The sequence below is a fragment of the Xiphophorus maculatus genome, chromosome 21, assembly GCF_002775205.1.
Source record: "Xiphophorus maculatus strain JP 163 A chromosome 21, X_maculatus-5.0-male, whole genome shotgun sequence".
Classification (NCBI taxonomy): Eukaryota; Metazoa; Chordata; class Actinopteri; order Cyprinodontiformes; family Poeciliidae; genus Xiphophorus; species Xiphophorus maculatus.
The window spans coordinates 4568394-4595959 of NC_036463.1; the positions used below are offsets into that span (position 1 = coordinate 4568394).

General features: G+C 34.3%; 1 protein-coding gene across 2 annotated transcripts; it reads left to right on the forward strand.

The window, feature by feature from the left end:
* Positions 1-3931: 3931 nt before the first annotated feature.
* LOC102225844 (transferrin receptor protein 1-like) lies at positions 3932-27007 on the forward strand. Of its 2 annotated transcripts, XM_023326105.1 has the most exons (19): positions 3932-4026; positions 5915-5955; positions 6519-6726; positions 7613-7793; positions 8609-8746; positions 9338-9422; positions 10680-10799; positions 11323-11418; positions 12527-12666; positions 18816-18985; positions 19064-19183; positions 20634-20719; positions 20801-20864; positions 20933-21000; positions 21395-21462; positions 22674-22764; positions 23742-23969; positions 25493-25642; positions 26512-27007. In XM_023326105.1, the coding sequence occupies exons 2-19, from the start codon at positions 5923-5925 to the stop codon at positions 26722-26724; spliced, it is 2259 nt and encodes a 752-aa protein (XP_023181873.1). In that variant the 5' UTR covers positions 3932-4026; positions 5915-5922; the 3' UTR covers positions 26725-27007. The 2 variants fall into 2 exon arrangements, with proteins under 2 accessions (XP_023181873.1, XP_023181874.1); XM_023326106.1 differs by lacking the exon at positions 5915-5955.
* Positions 27008-27566: the final 559 nt, after the last annotated feature.

The following is a 27566-nucleotide window of genomic DNA, read 5'->3' on the forward strand; positions in this document are numbered from 1 at the left end:
TATAAAACTTTAATAAAAAAGTGGAGTTACGTATCTGTTGAAGTTTTGTTTACTTCAAAATAAATAACATAAAAGTTACTCAAGTAAAAAGTACAGCGCAGAAAAAATACTCAAGCAAGTTACTCAAGTAATGTAACTGATTGAATGAGACTTACTATCCAACTCTGAACATTTAAAAGTCTATGTGATGTTAACAACTTACTCACAAATCAACTTATGAAAATATAATTAGAAATCCACTTCACAATAAGCCTCTCCTTATAGAAAACTAATAAATAGTTCATAGAGCCATTCAGCTATAAACACTTAATAAGTGGTTAATAACTGTTTATTACGCATTATTTAAGGCCAAGAAAGAGATTATATTCTAAAAAAAAACCACACACACACACACACACACACACACACTTGCAAATGCTTATTGTTTCATTGTTTTTACAAGGTAGCCTGAAATGTTTAGTTCAACAAGTCAAGATGAGGTGAACAGATTTGGCCAAAATCCCCCCCAAAAAACAAAACGATGCCTTTTCTCCCCCTTCTCACCCTTAAATAAATTCATAAGAAATATAATAAATAAATACATTTTAGACTTCTGTTGACAAAGTTAATATAGAACATGTAATGTACAATAAAAATATAAATAAATGAATAAATAAACCAAACAAAGCAGCACAAAGTTAAATGTCATCATTAATAATATTATCATCATTGTTATAAATAACATCTATTATAAAACCAATAGTTATAATTATTTTATTATAATAGTAATTATAATAATTATCATTATTTATTAATAAAAAATATTAGTAATCATTAATAATAAGCTTCAAAATGGAGAAACAATGCAAGTTAATTTAATTCCACCTCTTTTTCTACCACCTACACTGCTTACATTAAAACTGTTCACATAAAGCTTTTCTATTTCACTTTTCCTAATTAAGCCCAATTTCCATCATTTACTGAATTAAGTTAAAATTACAATTACAATGGATTTAATTTTATAACTCATTCACTTTCAATACATAATTTAAATTAAGAATTATCTACAATTAGGTAAATGGTACATTATGAAATGATGTGAATAAAACAAATTAAGTTTGCTTTATGAAAAGCTAAATACCTGCTACATCTCCTTTAAAAATAAAAGCTTTCATTTTGTGTTTACTTGTGGTATTTTTGACTAAAGTTTAAACTGAAAACACTGAAGTGTGAAAAACATCTGAAATCAGGAATGGGGGGGGGGAAACATTTTTCACACCATTTGATTGGTTTGTAACACCGGAAACATTTTGTCTGCTCGTATAATTCAGTTTTCTGTAGTTTTTCCAAACGCTCAGCTGTTCTGTTCGTCTTTCAGGATGGAGAATCTGCTGGCGGCGGCAGAAAGTTCACAATAAATGATGCAGGAAAGGACAAAAAGATGAAGATCTAAAGTTTTTTTATCAGCCGCTCCACGACGATAAGAGAAACTGCTGCCCAGTCAGAAAAGCCATTGATTTGTTCCTGATTAGATGGAATAATCAGGTGATCAAGGTGATTGCCTGACCTTGAAGTGAACAAAGAAATGATTTTTATGGAGAAAATGAGGCTTTAGTTGCAAAGCTTTTAAAGGGTGTTTTTACATTTTTATAGTTTTCTTCCTGAATGAGTTTTCAATCATTATTTTTAATATTTTGTTGCAATATGTTGCCAGAAAGCTGATGAATATACACAAACACAGAGTTTTTCCTGTTTAAAAGCTTCTGACCAATTAAAATGGCACTGTAACAGTTAAACTGTGTCAATCTATATTAAATATATATTTATTAGTTTTAATGAGGCCAAAATTCCTTAATGCAGGTAAATTTATTTCTCTCAGTAAAGTAATTTTTTAAAATAAATTTAAAAAGGCAAGGAGATTTCAAATATTTTTTAGGTTAATATTTATTTATTATCAATCAAATTAAATTAAATACACATAAGAATGAGTAAGTTAATATTATATTATGTATGTATACACAAATAAAATATGTTTTTATATATAGAAACATAAGATTTTGCTCCACCATGATGACATTATTTAACCAGACACGCTCAAGACTTCTTTTAATATTTTATTTATATAAATATTGCTTATTATATATTATTTATATAAAAATGTGGAAGAGCGAAGAATGTTATAAACACAGCTGAAAGTATGCAATAAAAATACAAAAATACTGTAGAAAATTAATACTATTTAATAAATTGCAACATTTGTCAAACATTTATTTAATTATGTGTACTACAGTTTAATTTAGTCTTTTTTAATAAGACACTTTAAAAAAACAAATTAATTTCCACAACTTGTATAAAAAGTCCTACCCTTCATAAAATAATTAGGGTTTTTTAAAATTTACAGATATAATTAGAAAACTGCTCATGCTGCCCTAGAGAAGACGCCGCCCTGGGCATCTGCCCAATTCGCCATTATCAGAAGCCGCTAATGCGCTGCAGGAAATGTTATTTCTTTAAGCTTGTCTTCTTGGTTTTTCTGCCATTTGTTCCCATTGGCACAAAAAATATTTTCTATTCTTTTCTACTTCTACTAATGTGAGGCACATATTTGCAACGAGTTGTTCTACGATATTTCATTTGAAATAAAAATATGAAGTTTATAGGTCTTTGCTGTACAGTAATTTCTATATTAACAGAAATTTAAAAAGCTGGAAACCAAAACAGCAAATAATAAAACAAAAGCTTGTAATGGGGGTTAACCCATTTCTTCCCATTCCTTCACACAGATGCTGTGTGTGCTGTTGCTTTAAGAGGTGACAGTAGTTTCTCCATCTGCAGGCGGATCGCCTCTGGAGAGTCAAGTTTCACACAAAGCGTTCAGGTGACACCATCTGGGACTCTGCTGCTATTACAGTGTCACTTAGTGAGAAGGTCACAAACACAAAGCAATTCCTGCAGATACAGAAAGCGGAAAAGCTGCAGCTCCATATTAACTGGTACTATAAATATATTACAGCATTTAATGACAGAAAAACTTGTGTGAAGTCAGATGAATGACATTTACATAATTCACACCTAAATATTTGTATTCTGTATGAAGAATAAAGACTGAAATGCAAATATTGTTTTTGCACCCTAAACATTTTCATGTTAGGAACAAAAATGTTGACATATTTTACATATACTGGCAAAATTGTGTGGTAGAGGGAAATTTATAAATGATTTTCACCGCAAAAACACAAAATCTTACCAGGTAATTTTGTCTACTTTCTAAAGCAAATATTTTAGTATAATTGAAATAAGACAAAACTAAATTACAAGTAGCTTTTAGGAGCTTGTTTTAAGTAAATAATTTCTTAATATTGATGAGAAAGTTTTAATTTTAGCAATAAATTATTTCACTTATAATATGGGAAAAATGTCTTGTTATAAGTAAAATCATCTGCCAGTGTAACTTGTTTTTCGTCGATATTAAGTAATTATTTACTTAAAACAAGTTCCTATTTCTTGCTGAAATGTTACTTGTAAGTTAGTTTTCCTTATTTCAAATGTACATACTGTATATTAATTAGTTTGAGCAACACCACTTGTACATTTTATGGTATTTCATACAGACTCTCTTTAAATTCATACAATCCTCTTAAAGCTGAGCACAAATGTATTCTGCTACCAGCAGGTTTATTACAGTTAAATTTAGGCCTTTCATTGTTATAACACTTTACGATGAGTAGAAAAAATCTAATTAACTGTATTAATTTCTGCATAAAATAAAAAGTTGGTGTAATAAAACATAAATGTGGAGAAAAAAACTAAAAGCCTCGTTTTTAACTTCTGATTTTAGTTTTTTTTTTGTTTGTTTTGACCTTAAGCGTTCTGATTTACACTTCTGACCGGTTGGTGGCGGTGTTGCACCAACCGTCAGTAAAATAAAAAAAAAAAAAGCAAAGACGAAGAACTTCCGGGGCGTGACTTCGCTACCCCTGCAGCGGAGTAATTGTTTCGTTTGTGTTTAAATATCCTTCATTCAAGCATCTCCAGAGCGACTTCAAGGTGAGCTACACTATACTATCTTTTTTATATATTAATTTTATTAATTTGTTGCAGCCTCGGATATATTTTAGGCGCACTGCGCTTTACGTAACTCGTCACAATATATATATTTGATATTAATGACTCTTCTACAATATTCACCAATATTCGGCCTAAAATTTGAATTAGCTCCCCACATCCTTCAGCTTTTTACTTGAATGTTAAAAACACAGAAGTTAAAAACCCGGCCTGTCTTTGCTTGTGGAACATTAATAATTATAGTTGTCCTGCAAATAAACCAACCAGTCATGGTTTCTAGTAATTGAATCACCGCTGAAGTGAATAATCTGATGCAGCCAGAGACAGTTTGTTCTCATTCAGGTTTCAGTTAAAACTATTACATGCTAATAAATGAGCATATTTCCTCGTTTTGTACAAATCTGCTATTTTTTACGTAATATTCTCAGGAAACTTCAACCGAATCCTTAATAATATTTCCCTCTAGTTGTAAAAGAATTGATAAAGACAAGATGCATTGCTGTATTGCTCCACCTTCTGTTATTTAGATTCCCTCTTTATTTTGTTTTAACTATATAAACCAGGTTTGTCGCTGCAATTTTTTTAGGTGGCCAACTTTTATTTATTAAAAAGAAGAAGAAGAAGAAAGTTCTGTGTTTAGTTGTTGCAGCTTCCAGTTTGGTAGATTTATTTTCTCTTACTATTTCCTCCTTCTGTTCAGACAGGAAGGAACTATTTATTCTGCAATCTTAGGTATGTTAGCCAGTCCACCCAAGGAAGTTTAAAGGGAGCAGCTAGACTTTCTTAAAAATTGAGATGAATTACTGGTTTTCAGGTAGAGCCAGAGGTGGGCAGAGTACCCCAAAATTGTACTCAAGTATTTTTACTCAAGTAAAAGTCCAAGAAATTACTTAAGAGTAAAAAAATATTTGGTAAAAAGGCGACTTAAGTAATGAGTGACTGGCCAAAATATCACACATTTAATATTCAAAAATCAACCAGACCAAAATATAAAGTTATGTGGCTCGTGATAGTTTTACAAACGTTTTATAAATGAGTGTTTCTTTTAACCGACTTGTCATACAGTTTCTTTTTAAAAAAATAAATAAATAAAGCAGTAGTTTTGTTTTATTCAGATCCACAAAGGTCTTTGCAAAAAAAGAAAGGAAAAACAAATGCACAGTTTTGGTAAACCTTTATGCTAACATCCCCAAAGCTAACATTATATTCCTCAGTTATTGACAAAATAATTCCACCTTGTCTATGTAGTTGAGGCTCACAGAAGTACATATGTGATTTAAGTTATTTAAACAAATTTGAGATTTTGTTGACTGTTGAAGCTGAAGTGTTTTTTTGTGTGCAGTTATCTGATATTATTCAGTCGAAATGGCATAATTAGTTACAGAAAAGCTAGACTTGACCATAATCCGTTACATAAGGAACACAGTGTTTCATTCACAAACATTCTTTTAAACCGTGTACTCTGATCCACCCTGACCTCAGGAGGTTTACACAGAAAACTTTCCCCTCCCTCTGTGGAAAAACAAAAGCATACGTGACTCTCCTCACATCCTCAACGCTTACTGGTGTTTCTTTCCGTCTTTTTCTCTCCTGTTTGGTGAAATATGTCAGCTATTTAAAACAAGAAAACTAATCAATAATTATCGATATCGACTGATATTAAACACTTACGTGGTGATAAGTTTTTCAGCCATATTGTCCAGCCCTGCTGCTTTTACAACTTCAAGCAGCTGATTGGCAGTAGGGCCTTCCTGCCCATAGTATCATCATTAAATTTAATTTTCCTTTTGGATAAAAAGTGATCATTTAATTGAATTGAATGTGAGATTATAACCTCGTGACCTCTTTATATTTCTCTCCATAAAAACAGCAGCAGCAATGGACAAGATAAGGGCGCAGTTTCAGAGGATGGTGAGTGTTAACCAAGTATTTTTGTCTAGTTTCTAGTGCAAATAAATAAATACATAAACTGAATTAAAAGTACAAGATATATGAGCTTGCTTTAAGTCAATAATTCTTGAATGCAGATACAAACAGTCGTTCCACTGGCAGATTTTTCCAATTCAAACAGGAAACATTTCTTCTTAAAGATGAATGTTTCCTGCCTTCGAACTCTTACAATTTTTAACCCGGAGTTCATTAATTATTGACATAAAACAAGGTTAAACATCTTGTTGAACATTACTTTTAAGTTAGTTTTATCTTTTTTCAAGTGTAATAGGATATTTGAATTAGAAACTAGACAAAAACACTTGGTAAGATTTAGTATTTTGTATTTTCTGTCATTTTAGGATAATTTCTCTTTAACTTGAAGTGTAACTATAGTAAAGGCATATCTTCCACCCAGACAAATTCCACCAAAGTGGACGGAGTTAAGAGGCAACTTTGTTGCTATATTTAGCAACTTTTCACACCACACTCGCTACACTGTTTCAAAAAAATCAAGGCTTTCTGCCCTTATTGTGCGTCTCTAGATGAACGGCGAGAGGTACAGCAGGTTCACGCTGCAGCCGTCGGAGAACGGCGAGAGGCACGCCGAGGTCAACCTGTCCGACTACGCTGCAGATGGCGACACGGCGGCGGAGGCGCCCGGGTCGCCGAGCTTCAGGCCGGCGCCGCTGCATCACAGCAGTCGGACCGTGGCGTTCATAATCCTGGGAACCCTGATGGTGTTTCTTGGCGGTTGGTTACGGTTTCTCATTTTTTTAACGTGATGTTTGATGCTGTAATATGTTTTCTACATTGAAATTCCTCATCTGACCAAAAGAGGTCAGATGGTATTTATATTTGAAGAAATTGAATTAATATGAGTTAAAACATTTAATTTCCCTTTTGTTACAAATAAAGTATTTTAAAATTGTACTGAAGTAGGGCTGAAACAATTACTCATAATGAATTTATTATCCAAATAATTATCAGCCAATTTAGCAATCGATTAATCGTTAACTGTAGTATAAAAAACAAACAAAAAAAACTTTTATGCACCTTTTTCCTGTCCAATTATTCACTGGTTAAATTTAAAATAGTCAACATCTCAACTATATGATGTTTTGATAATTTGTAAGTGAATTAGAAAGGGATTATTTAAGCCTCTATGTATTTTTTTAGCATTTATTTTAGCAACAAATGATAAAGCGTACTCTAAAGGTATGCTATGTTGTTGCATTTTAGGCAATAAAATGTTTATTTTCTTATTTAGAAAATGTATTATTTTATTTACTTACATTTTTTGATATGTTTAATATTGTATATTAAGAATATACAATATTATTATTACCAACTTAAGTGGTTTATTTTGTAAACCACTTAAATTTATCTTATAAACGGAAGTGGTTAAATAAAAAAATCAGCAGAAAGTGCCATTTTTTTCCGATTACTCAATTAATCACCAACATAGAATAATAGATTACTAAAATAATCGTTAGTTGCATCCCTAATTTATATACCTCATATTGTCAGTACATCCTTTTTATTGCATAAAATCTGTTATTTAGGTCCTTATTCCCATATTTGATGGTATTTCACACTGTCTGAGGCGTAAGGATATCATCATATATGTCTCCTTCAGGCTACCTGGTTGGTTTCATCAGTCATCATAAACCTAAGGTTGAGTCTGACTGCGGACCGAGTTCGACGGATAAAATCGGCGGGATGGATCCAGGAAAACCTTCGCCGACTCTGTCCTGGAAGGACGTCTCTCAACTCCTAACGAGCAAACTCAGCAGCGAAGCTTTCAAAAAGACTCTAAAGTAGGTTGCAGAAGCGCTCGGCGTCAGATTTAATTATTCTGACTCTTAATCTGAGAACACAGCTCACCATGTAAACACTAGGAGTCAGACTAGTTGAATCAATAGGTGGTTTATTAAAGTCGAAGGGAACAGATTTAATGTTGACTTTGTAAATCTGATTTATTTTGTTTTTTTACAGTTCTAGGGCTGAAACAATTAATTTTCAACTAATGTAGTAATCAATTAATCATTAACTGGTGTATGGACTCATTTGCTGTCCATAACTTATGGACAACTTATTCAGATCAGTAATTAAACCCAATATCATTTGTCAAGATATCAATATCAAGATCATTTGTCTGTAAATATGTTTTACCCAAAACTCAAACAGCATAGCTTTAGCTAATAGGCTATATTACTTAGTGTTTATTTTCTTATTTAAAAAAGGAATTGAATTAATAAAGTATTTAATGTACTTCTAGTATAATATAAAAATATCTTAAATGGTTGAATGAAAAATTTGTATAATTTCTGACAATGTTTTGACCCGATTAATCGATGATTAAAACAATCGTTACCAGTTTATTTATATTGGCCTGCAGAAGTACAGTTTTACTTTCCCCTAAAAGAATAATAATATTTACAGCTGAGTATTAATTTGGAGACTTTTTAAAAAAAGACAAAACATAAATAGAAGACTATAACTAGATTTCAACTTTGTGTTTGTGAAAGTTTTATGCCGCATGAAGGGCTAAAGGTTGGAGAATCCACAAAGTAAATATTTTTTTCCAAGCGGAAAAAAAAAATAAATCAAATGCCTCCCTTTTGCTCTGCAGGGATTTTGATCTGAAGAGCCGCTCGGCAGGAAGTGAGGAAGACATGAGTCTGGCGAACAGAATCTTCGATACGTTCAAGACATTGGGGATGACGCCGTGGACAGACATCCATTACGTTCAGCTGCAGACGCCCGACACGTCGGTGACATTACGATTTCTCTGGTTTACAAAAGAAACGTATCGATCCGACAGGATGTCGCGTTTATAGAGCGATTTATAGGAAAGTGAACAATAAATGAATAAATATAGAATATTCAGTATATAGAATATTCACTGAACTCCAATCCAGAACCACTTTATCTGCTCAACCTCTCACAGCCAGCTAAGAAACGTTGGTGGATTCAACTAACTCGCTCATTCTTTGGTTGCCTAGCAACAATCTGCTGGGTCAGAAGCAGTTTCAAGTTCCACCAATCTGTGGTTGCCTAGCAACGACCTGCTAAGTAACTGAGGCAGCAGCAGTTTCAGATCCCCCCTCTGTGCTTCATAACAGCTTAAAAATAAAAAACTACAGCATGGAGTGAAAACTGTTGATAAAAAAGGAGGTCATGCCACTAGGTTAGTAGTATTTCAGACATTTAAAACAAAAACACGAATGAATAATTATCGATATCGACTGAGATGAAACACTTATATTGTGGTCTTAATAAGTTGCTGCAATGTAGTTGTGTGTAAATTTTATTTTATAAGTGAACAACCCACTGATAGCTTCACCTTCTGCTTTTACAGCCAGAACCCAAACACTGTTCACTTTGGTTCGGACATCATCAAGCCTGTGGGATATTTGGCCTACAGCAAACCAGGCAAAGTTGAGGTGAGTTATTAGGACGTGACCTTTAACCTCTCAACTTCTCAGGACCATTCTGAAGGATTCTCAGTCTTCTGACGCCTTAGGCCGTATTACAGGTTTAAACGTGTTAAATCGGTTTAGACTTGGCATTAATCTCAACCAGACCGTTAGCTTATTGACACTTAAACTGTTACAGAACAGCTTTGGATATTATTAGACTGTTTAGGCTTCTTTTCCAGTAAACCTCACCTGCATTAAATCCTTACAGTAAGTCTGTTTATTTCACTGATTCACTTCTGCATTGAATCACCAAAGAACTTCTCTTTTGGGTTAAATTATGGGTTTGTTTGAAATTTGGGAAATATTTTTACTTCATCTTCTGTGAAACCCAATTATAATCCATTTTATCTTATAAATAAATAGTAATAATAACATAGGATAATATTTAATGCATTGATATTTTTTCTGTCATACAATAGCTTTTTAAATGTTGATGCACAGATGCATGTAAGTAGAGTTTATAATATGATAAAAATGTAAATGAAACAATAAATAAATTTAAACATGTACCAAAGTCATTGTATTTAAGTAAAAAAAAAAGCACAGACATGGAAAACAATCCTAAAAATATTAATATTACATAAATATAGAGAAAACTAATTATAATACTATATGTAAATATCTGTTTTTGTCTTATTGCAATATTGGCATCGTTATGAATTTTTAAAAAATGAAAATTTATGATTTTTTAATTAGACAAAACCTAATTACAATGGAATAATAACAAAAATCCCTTTTAGTTTGAATAACCAGAAATATAAAAATAAATAAATTTGAATTAATTAAATAAATTAACAGTAAAGAAAAAGTAGCCAAAATTGACTGTTTCCCCAATTTTAAACCCCTTTTACAAACTTTTAAAAATCCTATAAATTATAAGAAAAAAAAGCAATTAAATGCAAACTTTTTGTCATCAAAGAATTTTTGGATTCAGAATTTACTTAAATAAAATTAATATTTTATCTATTTCAGGTTACACCCAATGAAAACGAATAAATAAATGGCTTTGTTTTCATAAAATAAAAGTTATTGAATTACATTATTGGAAAAAACTACAGATAGGTTTGCTTGTTGATAAGCAACCACAACTTTCCAGTCTCCAGTATTTAAATCTTTAACCTGCAGTTTCTGATTCTTAGCCGGCTCAGAGTTCTCTTTCGGAACCATAAGATGCAGCGGTTCTGCTGCGATCGAAGCTTCATTTTCTCCTGACCCCTGCAGGGCCGGCTGGTGTACGGGAACTACGGCCGTCAGAAGGATCTGGACTTTGTTCAGGGGAAAGTTGACCTGAAAGGTGCCGTCCTGCTGCTGCGAGCCGGAAAAATCCCTTTTGCACAACAGGTATGTGTAGGTCAGTCTTTCTCAAACTGTGGTGGTCCACGGGCGCCCCCTAGTGGTCCACGATATACTGCACGTAAGCAACCGTTTATTTGTTATGTTAGCTCAAAGTGCGACGCTACAGCTAGCTTACCAGAGGAGTGTGTTAAATAATAATGGATAAGTGGCTTAAGTCAATTTATACCACAGCATATACGGAAAACCACAAATGCAAAAATTCAACCATAGAAAAGTCTACTGTCAATCTCTGTATGTTAATGAAATAAAAAGACTAAATTATTTCATTTTCATTTACAGTTTGAGTCAGTTTGTAGATCTATATATACAGATCTATCTATCTCACTATTTATATATATATATATATATATATATATATATATATATATATATATATATATATATATATAGATAGATATAGATATATCTATATTGCTTTAGATTCACTATTGTTGACTTTTTCTACGAGCAAGAGAAAATATTGAAAAGAATGTTGTTTGATCAGGAAGTGGATCTGTTTTTGTTTCAGGTGGACAACGGCGCCAAGATGGGAGCCCATGCTGTTCTGATCTACCTTGATACTGCAGATTACAAACTGGCCACAGACACTGAACTCTACGGACATGTCAGTTCAAAACAAAGTCAAATATAGATTCTTTGCACATTATTGTTTACATCTGGAAATTTTAGGCACACCGCTGGAGGGCAAAAAGACTATTCTTTCCGTAGCCGCAGTAGAACAATCTTGTCAACAAAATGAAACCTTGAGATGTAGGGATTATTAATTTAGTGCAGTGCGCCACAGCAAAGGGAAAAATAACGCAGAAAAACTGTTAAGTAAAAATCAGTGGTGGTAATCACTTTTCCCGTTCTCTGTGTGGGCTATGTGACTCGTTGCCATAGCAACTGACTGACAACAACGCCACTAATGTATCAGGATTCAGCACCCAAAAAATAACTCAAGCATTTCCCACACAAAGAACAGAACATTCAGTCTGTTACAGTATTATGTTTTTAGTAGAGGTGTGCCGATCGATCCCTAGTTTTTAGGCTTTATGTTTATTTGCGATTATTAAGTGATTACTGTAGTAGATTAGCTAATTTAAACACTTGCTCTATTGATGATCTGTCAGAGAGTTGGTGTGTGCGTCGCCTTTTTTCTATTGCAACTGAACCGAAACACACAGAATTCCACATCACATCTACATGTTATGGTTATCAAAGTCAAGCTAGTACAGGGATCCCCAAAGTCGGTCCTCGAGGACCGGCATCCTGCATGTTTTAATTCTCTCCCTGGTTTAATGCACCTGGATCAAATGATGGCTCGTTAGAGGCCTAAGAAGAGCATTGACTTGCTGTAAAGGTTGTCGGTACCACCAGGGAGAGAACTAAAACATGCAGGATGCCGGTCCTCGAGGACCGACTTTGGGGACCCCTGCGCTAGTACAACTGAACTACTTTCCTCTCCCTCGCTAGTTTTTTCTTAATTAAAACTTTTTTCTGACCTCATCTATTAGTTTTAGTGTTATTAGTAGCAATGCACTGCATCCCTTTTACTTTTATACATCATGCATACATTTAAAATAACTCAACAGATAAAACGAATGGCAGTCATTATCGGTGAGCAGCTTTTTGCCCTCCACCAACTACCTCTTTCGCCAGCCTGCAAAGGGTCTTCACCCAGCAGGAAAGCAAAAAAAAAGGTTTTCTATTCATTCATCTTTCGATTCCAGGTCCATCTTGGTTCTGGGGACCCATACACCCCTGGATTCCCATCCTTCAACCATACCCTGTTTGCCCCAATGGAGTCAGCTGGCCTCCCAGAAATCCCGGCCCAGACCATCACTGCCAGCTCGGCTGCAATTCTTCTAAAGTTAGCAACTTAACCATACTGCATGAGGGATGTAGCTGAACCGTTTTTATTTCAGGGTGGAGGTTGTACGGCACGACTTAAGTTATTCTTAAAATGAATAATTGGGTGCTCAAGTTTGAATTTCATTGTGGATTCTGAAAAGAGATGCAAGTTATAAATTAATGAGTGAATCTAAACATGACATATTGGGGCCATTGTAGATAGAGAGGAGGAAGAAAAGTAAAATTTTGAAATCTCAGAAATTTTATTTTAAAAAATTTAGAAATGTTTGAGCTTCAAAAGTCAGAAATGTTTTACTTTTCAAGCTCAGGAAATGTCCATGTTTTTTCTATAATTTTTACTTTATAGATTAACCGCAAAATTTCTCATTTTTTTTAGCACATTTTCAACTTTTAAACTCAAATTCTTGTTTTTTTTTTTGTAATACATTTTTGAGATTAATCTACAAATCTCTGAATTGAATCGAAAACCTGGATTTTCTCCTTACCATAATAGAAAGGGCTACATTTTTCATAGTATTTAAAAAAGCCGTTCAATTTTAACATTGCTTTGTGTTTGTTGTATCAAATACTGACGGACTAAACAGAAAATTCACATAGTTAAACTCAGAAATATTTATCAAATATAACAAAACAATAACTTTTTAGGTTGTTAAATAGAAAACTAGAAAAACAAAATTTCTGAAGAAATTTAGCCGGGGCCTGCCAAGGCGCGCCCGTCTGGTTTGTGCCCGGCGTCGTCACGCTACAAATTGGCATCGACGCTAAAGGATGCTGCAATGTAATCAAGTTCAGATTTCTTTAGCCGAAATCTCTTTGCTTCCTTGTCTTTCGTTAGGCGATGAAATACGTTCATGTTTGGTTCGGTTCAGTTCTACTCTAGTGGGCAGACTGTACCGCAGCTGCTGCGCTACAGATATTTCTCCGCTGATTTTCAGTAAAACTCTACAACGGAGAACCTGGAGGTTCTGGTTCGGATGAACAAAATAAACCCAGATATTTTATGTTTTATTATTTGAAATTATTGATAGGCCAAGCATAATGAAAAAAAACTCAGATCATGAAGTTATTTTATGTAATTCAAACAAAAATTATAATTTACATCATACCAAGCTAATATTATGTAGTTCTGCTGTTTTTCACTGTCGGCACAAGACGGCAGCTGAGAGTATCTGTATCCGAAGCAACTGATTCAGTGAAGTAGCTTAATATGCTAGTTCCGGTTATTTGTGGCAATTTCTGCAAGTCACAATAGCTCTAGGTTGAGGTAAAACAAAATTGCCTTATTTCAGCTGATCAGATTGATGTTAACAGAGATTTTGTAGCCTAACTGGTTTCACGAAAGCCAGTTAGCAAAGTGCTAACATGTGAACAAATTGTGGTTCCATCAAGCTAGCAGCTACGCTATCAGAGCCACAACAAAATATCCCACAGCAGTCAAACTTTTAAAATCGATCACATTTCTTAAAGAACACATTACATTTAACAACTGTAAGCAGTTCTAATAATATAGTAATGAAATTAAATAGTATATTTTATGGACATAACACAAACACTTCTTACCTTAACCAAACAGTCGGAAGCAGAAAGCTCTTCTTCTTCTTTTTGTTTTTAATGGCGGTTGGCAAGCAACTTAATGGTGTGCATTACCGCCACCTACTGGTATGGAGTGTGGATCAGGGCGCAACTTAAAAAAAAAAACACTAAATCCTTTCTATCAGTTTAGTTTTCTTAAGAAATTTTATGAAATAACATAAATATTCATGGGGCGTGCTGTGGTGGCGCAGGGGGTTAGCACGCCCCACGTTTCAGTTAACCGCTCCCCAATCTAAAGTCTTACATATAATCCTGTTACCTTCAAACATGTAATAACCGCTTTATTTATTTTGTGTTTAATTAATATCTTATTAAGTTTAAATGTCTCTATATCATATTTCCTAATTTATTGTACTTGCTTTATATTTTCCACAATTAATTATTACATGTTCTACTGTTTCCATATCCATACCACACTCACATCTACCTGTTGGATGTTTACCAATCAAATTTAAAGTTTTGTTTAATCCAGTATATCCAAGGCACAATCTTTTTTTTTTTCATACTTGCTCTTTTCGCTTTTCAGACTTACAATACTTCATTTGAGCCAGCTGGGGGAGACAATTCTCTGTTTTAGCCAGTAGGGTATTAGGGTTTTCAATGGATTTTCCCCATTGAATTATAATGGGGTTTTTTTCGTAGTTTTTTGCGAATTATGTCGCCATGTTCATCCCGAATCCCACCAAAAGTAATAGCTGGAATGGCGTGAATTTTCTGCAGGTTTTGATACCTCTTTTGTAGGTGTGCACGCAGCGGTATGAGCCGCATTAACGGTTACGGATGAAAAATAAAGAATTATAACTAGAAAAACAAAATTTCTGAAGAAATTTAGCCGGGGCCTGCCAAGGCGCGCCCGTGGGGTATGGGCCCGGCGTCGTCACGCTACAAATTGGCATCGACGCTAAAGAACGCCGCAACGTAATCAGTGGCACGCGGAGAATCGCAAGAACATAAAGTAAGGCGGACGTGCACCATTCAGTATGATTTAAAATTTTTGTCAAGGCTTTTATTTTGGAAGTTTTGTTAAACTTCATTTCAAAGGGCCAAACTAATCCCATGCGTAATAGTCATTGGGTTAAATCAGTTATATAATGCTCAACAGAGCAATTATCTGATTTAAAAATATTCAAGGCTTTTATTTTGAAATTTGCAGTATGCTTCATTTCAGAGGGCCAAACTATTCCATTGTGTAACAGTGCTTTGGATAAAAAAGTCACATAAAGCCAAAAAGCGCAATTACCTGATGTAAAAATATTCAAGGCTTTTATTTTGAAATTATTATTATGCTCCATTTGAAAGTTCCGAACTAATCCCATGTGTAACAGTGCTTTGGATGAAAAAGTCATACAAAGCCAAAAACAGCAATTACATGATGTAAAAATATTCAAGGCTTTTATTTTGAAATTATTATTATGCTCCATTTTAAAGTTCCGAACTAATCCCATGTGTAACAGTGCTTTGGATGAAAAAGTCATATACGGCCAAAAACAGCAATTACCTGATGTAAAAATATTCAAGGCTTTTATTTTGAAATTATTGTTATGCTCCATTTTAAAGTTCCGAACTAATCCCATGTGTAACAGTGCTTTGGATGAAAAAGTCATACAAAGCCAAAAACAGCAATTACATGATGTAAAAATATTCAAGGCTTTTATTTTGAAATTATTATTATGCTCCATTTTAAAGTTCCGAACTAATCCCATGTGTAACAGTGCTTTGGATGAAAAAGTCATACAAAGCCAAAAACAGCAATTACATGATGTAAAAATATTCAAGGCTTTTATTTTGAAATTATTATTATGCTCCATTTTAAAGTTCCGAACTAATCCCATGTGTAACAGTGCTTTGGATGAAAAAGTCATATAAAGCCAAAAAGAGCAATTACATGATGTAAAAATATTCAAGGCTTTTATTTTGAAATTATTATTATGCTCCATTTTAAAGTTCCGAACGAATCCCATGTGTAACAGTGCTTTGGATGAAAAAGTCATACAAAGCCAAAAAGAGCAATTACATGATGTAAAAATATTCAAGGCTTTTATTTTGAAATTTTCAGTATGCTTCATTTCAGAGGGCCAAACTATTCCATTGTGTAACAGTGCTTTGGATAAAAAAGTCACATAAAGCCAAAAAGCGCAATTACCTGATGTAAAAATATTCAAGGCTTTTATTTTGAAATTATTATTATGCTCCATGTTAAAGTTCCGAAGTAATCCCATGTGTAACAGTGCTTTGGATGAAAAAGTCATATACGGCCAAAAAGAGCAATTACCTGATGTAAAAATATTCAAGGTTTTTATTTTGAAATTATTATTATGCTCCATTTTAAAGTTCCGAAGTAATCCCATGTGTAACAGTGCTTTGGATGAAAAAGTCATATACGGCCAAAAAAAGCAATTACGTCATGTAAAATATTCAAGGCTTTTATTTTGAAATTTTCAGTATGCTTAATTTTAAAGTTCCAAACTAATCCCATGTGTAACAGTGCTTTGGATGAAAAAGTCACATAAAGCCAAAAACAGCAATTACCTGATGTAAAAATATTCAAGGCTTTTATTTTGAAATTATTATTATGCTCCATTTTAAAGTTCCGAACTAATCCCATGTGTAACATTGCTTTGGATGAAAAAGTCATATACGGCCAAAAAGAGCAATTACGTCATGTAAAATATTCAAGGCTTTTATTTTGAAATTTTCAGTATGCTTAATTTTAAAGTTCCAAAATAATCCCATGTGTAACAGTTACTGAGTTAAATCAGTTATATACAGCCCATAGCAGCGGGTAGTTCTAAAGGCCAGTTCTCAGTCCTGATCTGTTTCAACTGAGGATAGATAGAACTACAATGATGCGTATTTGTAGTCCAAATCAGCAGCCAATAGCCTCTTGAGATCCGTTGCTATGTTAAATAAGTTTCACACCAAGGTGTGAAGTGTTAGTGAAACAGCCTGAGAGCCTCAGAAAATCCTGTCGCATGACTTTGCTCTGAAGCACCGTGACAGAAAACCGTACGGTCTAGATAAATTTCGAAAACATTTTACCGGAGCAGACAGGCGTATCAATGTCAGGACCGATTTTGATACAAATCGTGCGATATTTGTGGCCGTGATGGCGATTTCAAAATTATTTTGGGCTCAAAAAACCTCTTCATTTCTCACTCTAGCCGAGATGGGCTGTCACTCTAATTTTAGAAAAAATGAGAAACTTTGGGTCGCTTAGAGGCAAATTGTGGACAAACCGTAACTGGTATCGACGAGCCGTCTTCACTTTCGAAGAGATCACAGACGTATCTACAAAATGAAATTTGAATGGCATTTCTAGGTGAATTTGTGACGACACAGAAAATCCTCAAAAATAGGGTATTTCTAGGATTTTTCCCATTGACTTATAATGGGGTTTTTTTCGTAGTTTTTTGCGAATTATGTCGCCACGTTAAGCCCAAATCCCACCAGAAGTAATAGCTGGAATGGCGTGAATTTTCTGCACGTTTTGATACCTCATTTGTAGGTGTGCACCCAGCGGTATGAGCCGCATTAACGGTTACGGAAGAAAAATAAAGAATAAAGAAACACTTTCTCCGACAATAGCAATAGGTTCCTGCCATTGCTTTGCATGGCAGGCCCCAATAATAATAATAAAGAAACTTTTCTTGGGAGAATAGCAATAGGTTCCTGCCATTGCTTTGCATGGCAGGCCCCAATTAAAAGATGAAAAGAATAAAATATGTGAAATACTTAATACCCCTTGAACAGAGATAGTTTGTTGTCTGTGGTTGCTCTTGAAGGAATGTTAAAACTTTGCTCTATAAAGTGCTTTAACTCACCACAGTCTTGAAAATCAATCGTGCTTATTGGCGCCATGTCTTTTGTCATTAAATCCTCGCCTTCGTGTCACATCAACCGTCTTTAAATGAGAGGTTGACGCTGCTTCGCCATGACGCTCTTAAGGTGAAACTTGTGGAGTGTTTATACTTCATAACAGAGCCGTATAAAGTGATCTTTATATCCCACAGCGGACTCTGTATGAACTACTTATCTTTCCCGTTACGAGAGAGCTCCGCCATTTTGTTTCTGAACGGCTCCGCTTAAGGATGACCAGCGGCGCCCTCTGCTGGATGGCGGCCAAACTACAACATTAAAAGAAGGTCTAAGCGGACGTTTCTAATAGATTGGAACCAATTTTAATCGAGTAAACCATTAATCGACAATTAATTTTAAGTTGATTAATTGTTTGCATCCCTAATATATAGATTCACACTTTCTAAAACTGATTTAAATGTTGAAAGAATCACATTTGGATAGATAAAGGCCTTTCAAGTACTTTTTCAGAAGTTTCATAAACCAGGTGGAGGAGTTGGAGGATGTATTAATATATTTGAGTTTATTTGCATAATTATGAGTGTGCAAAATGGAAAATCCACAATAAATACAAAATTATGCACCCAGTTTTGTCAGTTTCAGCATAATCACACTACTGAAAAAAGAGCAATTTCAATAAATCATTAAAACCCCTTAATTTGAAAACATAAAATGAACTGTTCTGTTCGTCTTTCTCAGGGAAATTGGAGGCCCTGAAGTAGATACAAACAGTGACTTCAAAGGTGAGCTAAAGTCTGTGGTTTACAAGCTGGGTGGCAGCCAGAACATCACTGTGGAGGTGAACAACGTGTTGGTCAATAAGGAGATCCACAATGTGTTCGGCGTGATCAAAGGATTTACTGATCCTGGTAGGTTTTTTCTGTTGTTTCGTGATCTTAGTTATTAAATGTAAGGGTGCTGAGCTGAGTTTTAATTTGAATATTCAGATCGTTATGTTGTGCTGGGAGCTCAGAGGGACGCCTGGGGGAGAGGTTACACCAAGGCCACTGTTGGCACCTCGGTGCTGATCGAACTGGCCAAGGCCTTCCAAGAGATGGTGAAAAAAGGTAAGAAGTCTAATTGTAAATATCATGTTTTTCTTACTCATTTTACATTTACTATGATTTACTTCTATTTCTGAATGTAAGAAACAGGAAAAACAAATGATAGGCAGCAGCCAGTCTACAAAAACACAAAATCTTATTTTGGTCTAGTTCCTAGTGCCAATATATTAATACACTTGAAACAAGACAGAACTGACTTATAGATAGCCTTTCAGCAAGACGTAGGAACTTATTTTTAGTCAATAATTTATTCATATTGATGAGAAAGTACAAGTTCAATTGGCAGATTATTTTACTTATAACAAGGTAAAAATATTTTGTTGTAAGTGAATTTGTCTGCCAATGGAACACGTACTTTTTCATCAATATTAAGAAATTATTGAGTTATTTCTTGCCAAAAAGGTGCTTGTAATTTAGTTTTACTTATTTCAAGTGTATTAGCAAATTTGCATTGGAAACTGGAACAAAACATACTTGGTAATACATTGTTTTTTTGCAGTGAAATTGGTGAAGATGTCACCCCAAACTTAAACCATCTTGGATACCTATTAAACCGGCACTCAGTGCAGGGATTTAAAAGTTCAGTCTGTTGTTTGCCATGAATGGGCTCTTGCTGTTGTGGGCACTGCTAGCTAAGAAGTTGGCTAACTGTAAAGGAATTAAATTCCCTTAGATATTGTATGTGTCTATGTCTTGTTCTTTACTATCCATGTTTTATTTTGCTCCTGTAAATTTGAAATAAAGTTACTGGGTGGGAAAGAAAGAGAAAACATGAGGAGAGGAAACGGAAGCTTAAACAGTCTTCACCTATTTCAAAATAAGAGCATGAATATAAACTATAAACTACTTTAAGGATTCTTAAGTCAGTAACCAAAACTTCAGTACAAATGTTGCATTTTATTTAACTAAATGTTTACAAAAAAGCCAATTAAGTTTGCGGTTTAGAATTTATCCAAAAAAATGTATTTAAGGGAAGCTAATGGATTTTAAAATTAGCCAAAATGCTAAAGAGCTAAGTGAAAAAATAGCTATGTATTAGCAGATTACTGTGAGTGAACCCATCATTTTCCACTTTGTATACAAATCCTATTTCAAATAACATTTCTAGTACTTAAGATAATTTTTTTTGTCTCTTCAAACTAAAATTTATATATTTAAAAAAAAAAAAGTATTTTATACAAACCAAATAATGACTTAAGAATCTGAATTTGGTGTGGGAAACTTTATGTCCTCAATCCACAATGTGAGGAGTTTTTGATTTACAAACAAAACAAAAGATTCTGTTAAATATCTGGAAAATTATGACATTTTTATCTAAAAATATGTAGGAGCCTTATTCTTTCTTCATCATAAAAGCTTTATATGCTTTTATATAAAGAAGAACTGAATGTTGAGATTGAAAAGTTTAAGCTCTTTTGCTGGTTTAAAACTTTAAAAAATTTCCCTGTTTTAGATGATTTTAGGCCGAGAAGAAGCATAATATTTGCAAGCTGGAGCGCTGGAGAGTTTGGAAGTGTAGGCGCCACCGAGTGGCTGGAGGTATGAACTACATGTTTAAACTGAACTTTCTGCTTTGGGAGAAAAATGCTTAAACAAGTTGTTTTGTTTTGTTGTTTTTAGGGTTACATGTCCTCTCTTGACCGAAGTGTCTTTACATACATCAACCTGGATGGAGTAGTCATGGGTACGTACTGTAAAAACCAAAACATGTTGGAAAAAGTAGTTAAAACTGATGAAGCTTACGTCTGACAGGTCAAGAAAGGTTCATCGCCTCTGCAAGTCCGCTGCTGTACAGCCTCATTGAGAGCACGATGAAGGAGGTAAAACACAACTTTATGATGAACCGCAAACTAACTGAAACTGCTGGCCGATAAATTATTGAGATAAATGATAATATTGACATTTTAAGACCATTTTTCAGCTAATAATAATAATGGCATATTAGTACACCCTCCCAAAGATAAAAAAAAAACCCTTCAATTTCTAAAGAATAGCTTGTAATGGAACTGGTAAATATTTTAAATAGCCAAGCCAAATCAATAAACAAGGATTTTTTACTCAAATGTTTGCAGTATTTTTCAAAATGGCGGCTTTATAATGGTATTAAAGGGAAGTGTCTGTTTAATCGTTGTTGTCCAAATGGAAATAATCAAGCTCTTTTTAATTAATCATGTGAATATTTGATTTATTGTGACATTTGTCTGTTTCTTGCAGGTGAACATGCCTAGAAAATCTGTCTCAATTTACCAGGCGATGGGAGGAAATAACTGGGAGTCCAGAGTGTAAGTAGGAGATCCCCTGAAAATGTTTTTATTTCTTCAAATGATTTTTTTTTTATTCACCATTTAGTGCACATAAAACACACATTACAGACTAACAAACAGAGGTATTTATCTACAAAATAACAAATAACCAACTAGATAATTCCCCAAAAATCTAACAAAAACTAAATGCATGGAAGAACACCGTGAATCAAAGTTTAATAACTTGTGGTTATTCTTCTGTAAAAACAAATAATCAATGTTATTTGTATGTTATTTGGGAGAAAGAGTAGGCGGTAAATGTACAACCAGAGAATCGTTCCTATTTTGCTTCTGCTGTTATTCAAGCGAATGTTTGCTAATTTTACCTAAATAAAGTTTAAAAATACACCTTGGGCTTCTTGTTTTCATCCAATTGTTATTTATTTATTTTTTGTTTAATTTGGTAGGAATTGTTAGTGACAGTACTTGTGATTATTGTTGAAATGATTATTTTTTCTTTTGGAAGATGTTTTTATTTTAAGGCTTTTTTGCCTTTTACCTGCAGAACCACTTCAGAGCTGATTAGTTCAAATTAAGGTGGAGAAGGAGATTTTCTCAGAACAACACAAAACTGAGGCTGTTGTTCAAAACAACCAAAATAACAATAATTAAAATGGATACATTTGAATTAATCCATTTTAAAGCATAACTACTAGTTTCACACTGTACACATTTGGGATTAAACTGCAAAAACACAAAATATTACCAAGTATTTTTGTCTTGTTTCTAGTGAAAATATCTTACTACACTTTAAATAAGACAAAACTAATTTACAATTTACTTTTCAGCAATATGTAGCAGCTTGATTTAAGTTAATAATTCCTTAATATCAATGAGAAAAGTACTAGCTCCATTGGCAGATTATTTAATTTATAACATGGGAAAAATGTTTTAGAAGTGAAATAATCTGTCAATGGAAGTAGAACTTTTTCCATTAATATTAAGGAATTATTTACTTCAAATAAGCTCCTATTTCTTGCTGAAAAGTTTCTTGTAAGTTAGTTTTTTCTTATTTCAAGTGTACTAATATATTTGTAAATGAATCTAGACAAAAATACTCACGACTTTGTGTTTTTGTAGTGTAATAATCCCACAATTTAACACAATGATCAGTCTTAAATTGAGTTTTTTAAGCCAAATGCAACGTAGAAAAAAACGTATTTTTGAAAAAGTATTTGTCCTGCTTGCAGACTGAGGACAATGTCGATGGAAGATCCTGCTTATCCTTTCCTGGCTTTTGCTGGAATTCCCTCCATGTGTTTCCACTTCATCCAATCAAATGTAAGTTTTACTCTTAAAACATAAATTTTTTTTTTTATTCTGAAAGGTTTCAGTTAACAGTTTGGGCTGAAACTATTAATCAGATTACTCGTGATAAATTTGCTGAAAGAACTACATACTCAAAGCAAAAACTGTAAAAAAAAAAAAAAAAAGCATATACATTTTGCAATTAAGATTAAAAAAAAACTTTGTTTGTAAATATATTCTACCCAGAACAAATTAACTGTCAGTTTTAAAAATCTCCTATCAATAACATTTTTCATCCAATTATTAATCAGTTAACCCAAAAAATAATCAACAGATCAGCCCTGCACTGTAAATGATCAAGTTGTTCACTGAAGAAATGCTGTTATTGCATTTTAGGCAATAAAATGTTAATTTTTTATTTATAAAATGACTTACATTTTTTTTTAATTTTTTGTGTATTTTTAATATTAAATAGGCATAAGTGGTTAAATTAAAAATCTGCAAAATGCATCCATTTTTGTATCAGATTTATCAATTAATTAGCAGAATAATCAGTTACTAAATTAATCTGAAGTTGCAGCTCTACTAATAACATTTGTCATTAAATAATAGAGTTTTTCAGTCATGAAATAAATTACATATGCTTAAATTTCCTTCCAAATTATAATGCAAGTGTCAATTTTAGTTGGTTATAAATATCTAGCAAATGGCAGAAACAATGCAAACATGTAATTAATTAAATTTACTTTATTGATACCAAAAGGGAAATTAAATGTTAATTCAAATTCTTCAAAGAGTTATTGTAGAATTTGAATTAAGATGAGTTACAACAACAATCAGAAAGATTAATGGGATCAGTATCTGGAAATAATATGCAAGATGTCTTATTGTTTTAAATATTGGCTAAATGAAAGTATTTTATTGTATTGATCCCCAACTGGGCTGTTGTAACTTCTTAATGTGTTAAAGTTGTGATCTTAAACATGGCTTTGTTGTGGTTCTGTTTAAAGTCCGAGTCGTACCCTTACTATGGCACCAGCCTGGACAACATGGACCACCTGAACTACCGAACGAGCCAACGCACCAGCAACGTCACGGCCACGGCGGCGCAGTTTGCTGGCCTGATGACGCTGCGTCTGGTCCATGACCACCTGCTGGGTCTGGATGTGAGCAGATACTACGGCCCCATCACCAAAGCTGTGGTCCAGGTCTACAAACGGGTCAACCAGCTCACTCAGGTTCGGACCTTTTCCACCTGATTCACATTTAGGATGCATTTTTTTATAGAATTAAGTGGAGTAGTCAAGATTAGGGCTGGGTGATACACTGATTTTATTGATTAATTGAATATTTTGTTTTTAACGACTTCGTTTTTGGAAAATCCGCATCCTCGGCGGCAGCCATCTTGTTTCACAAGCATTTGTTACAGCTTCTGTTTCTTTGGTCTTTGACTTCAGGAAATCTTTACAACAGAATATTAGAGCCAGGCTAAGATTTTTATTTTTTTTTACTTACTTTTTTACTTACTTTATCACCAGAATATTATCATATTACACAGGTGTCAAACTGAAGGTCCATGGGCCAAATCTGACCCAACAGAACTATTTATGTGGTCCACTGGACTATAAATGGTCTCATAAATTGAACTTTAAGATTTGTTTGTAAGATGTGTTTAAATATTATTTTATCAGTCAAATCAAATCAGTTTTCATTAGTATGGATGCCCTGCAGCTTGACGTAAGATCCCCCATCTCGCTGCTGGAGGGCAAAAACCTGCTCGCTAACGATGACTAGCATTGCTTCTAGCTGTTAAGTTGCCAAATAACTCGCTAAATCTTAAATGTACGCCTGATATATAAAAGAAAAAGAGACACAGTGGTTCACTACACAATGACAACTAGGCAACAAGGTCAGTAGTTCGGTTATGCTAGCTTGAGTTTAGCATCCATAACATCTCGTAGATGTGATGTGTAATTTGGTGTTTTTTAGTTCATTCACACAAAAAAACATACCAGCGCTGACAGATCATCAGTAGAGCAGCTGTTTAGATTAGATAATCGACCGCCACAGTGTTAGCTTAGCTAACAGCAACAGTAGCTAATCTATCACCGCAGTGTTAGCTTAGCTAACAGCAACAGTATCTAAACTATCACTTATCAGAAAATAAACATCGAGCCTAAAAACATAAAACTGTGACGAACAGAATATTCTGTTCTTTGTGTGGGAAGCGTTTGAGTATTTTCTTTGTATAAAATCCTGAAAAATTAAGTGGTGTTGTTGTCAGTTGCTATGTCAACGAGTCTGCCAAAGAGCGAAAAAAAAGTGTTTTTTAGTGATTCTTTAACGTTTTTTCTGCGTTATTTTTCCCTTTACTGTGACACTGCACTAAAAAAATCATACCTACGTCTTCAGGTTTTGTTTTGTTAACGGGATTGTTCTACGGCTGCAGCGCAGCTTTGGATGGCACGTGTAAGAATCGTCTTTTTGCCCTCCAGCATTATGCGCATGCCTGAAATTTCCAGATCTAAACAATAACATGTAGGGGATCCATAGGGACGAATTACATCAATGTGAAAAGATGTTAAAATTGTTATGTTTTAAGGAGTGCTAATCAAACGCAGATGAATTATAACAGTTTGTTAACAGGTAGTTTTATACGTACATTGTGCCTCAATCAGCCCTTTCTGGATATTCATAATTCGACACTTGTGATCTAGATATATTCCCTAAAAGTGTTCATGCTGTGTTTTCTTCCTTCCAGTCCGGTCAGCTGAAGGACGTCAGTCCCAACTGGCTGAATCGCGCCCGCGGCTCATACAGGCGAGCGGCCGACGCCATTGCCGGCGCCATCGCCAACACGGACTTGACGGATGAGGAATCCTGTCGAATCCTGAACGACAGGATCATGAAGGTGAGATCGCTGCAGATCGTAATGGACGGTGATTACTTGTTAGGGTTTATTTAAGTAATGAGAATGTTTTGCAGAAGTAGAAACTCTTGTTCTGATTTTGTATTTCTTCTCCCTTCTCTGGTCCAACTGTGGCTTGCTGTGTAACTCACTTGCTGTAAACCAAACCACAGCTGTGGCCAGATGTTTTCCTAACCCTTTATCTTCCATTTTTTTGCCATTACAATTGACACATCGTAATGGCAAGATTGTGTTTTTGACACAAACATTGAATATAAATAAAGTTTTGCGCACATTTGTAATGGGAACACATTTTGTCATACGACTGTTGGTCAGAGGCCTCTTCAGAGCCGTTGTGAGACAGACTGCTTTCATAGATCCTTCTCACTTTTCACTGCAAAAACACAAAATCTTACCAAGTATATTTGGTCTAGTTTCTAGTGCAAATATTACTAAACTTGAAATAAGACAAACTAACTCAAAAGTAACTTTACAGCAAGATATAGAGGCTTGCTTTAAATAAATAATTCATTAATATTGATGAAAAAGTTCTAGTTCCATTAGCAGATTATTTCACTTATGACATTTTTCCCACCTTATAACAATCTGGCAGTAAAACTAGCATTTTTCATCAAAATTAAGGAATTATTTACTTAAAACAAGCTCATGTATCTCGCTGTAAAGTTACTTTTAAGTTACTTTGTCTTCTATCAAGTGTAATAAGATATGTGCACCAGAAACTAGACCAAAATTACTTGGTAAGATTTTGTTACGACGTTTATTTTCCCTTTTAGGATAAATAAGGTATTTCAGAATTGAATTGAATTGAATTGTTGATAAAACCAAACCTCTTTCTGTCTTTCCTCTCTCAGGTTGAGCACTCCCTCCTGTCTCCGTACGTCTCCGTCGTTGAGGCCCCGTTCCGCCACCTGCTGCTGGGCCGCGGCCCACACACCTTGGCGGCCATCGCTGAAGCCCAGGATCTGGAGAAGCTCCGCCTCCATCTGGCTCTGGCCACCTGGAACCTGCAGGGATGCGCCAACGCCATGGCCGCCAACGTCTGGGACATTGACGACGACATCTGAAGCAGGAAACAGGAAATCTGTGTGTGAGCGTGTGTGAAGCTGCTTGAAGGTTAATTATAGTGCTCCAACATTTAAATACCTGAAGCACAAGCGAGTCACAAAATCTAGAAGAAAAACCAACTGTGAACCTTAAACAAATCACCTCCTCAAAGCACTGAAACTTTATTTATACTTTTAGTTCTTGTTTGATATTTATCAGTGGCAGTGCCCACTATATTTATTGTTTGTCTTTTTATACAGCATTATCGGAAGCAGTGCCTTCCATAATTATGACGGTTATACTGTCGAAAGCCACAGCAGCATCTGCTACTACAATGACTCCCTAACTGTTGCTGACGAAACGGAGCATCGGATAACGCTGGGATTTCACTTTCCTGGCTCACACGTCTCCCGTTTGAACTCCAAATGTTCAATATCTGCTGGGAGAAACAAAATATAGAAAATCGCACCAAATTTCCAATTGGTTTTTCTGGATTTGAGCAATTCAGGGGTGTCCAAAGTTTTTGTCTCGTGGGTCAAAATTGTCGACTCAAAAGTCCAAAAAACCCAAGCAAATAAAGTAGCCCAATTTATTTATTTTTATTATTTTGTTGTATTTATTGTAGTTTCTAAACTTGTTAAGGATTTTTATGACAGCGTAAAAGGGCCGTCGTAAATAATAAAAATTAATAAAAGGCGAAGTAAATTTCCACCAAAAACGTCAGAAATGTATTGATTAATCTCAGAAATCTTCTAGAAAAAACATGGAAATTTTCTCAGCAAAATAAAAAAAATTTTTTCAACATTTGAAACACTGAAATTTTCTAGTTTTTTGTAGAAAATTTTGTGAGAATAATCTCAAC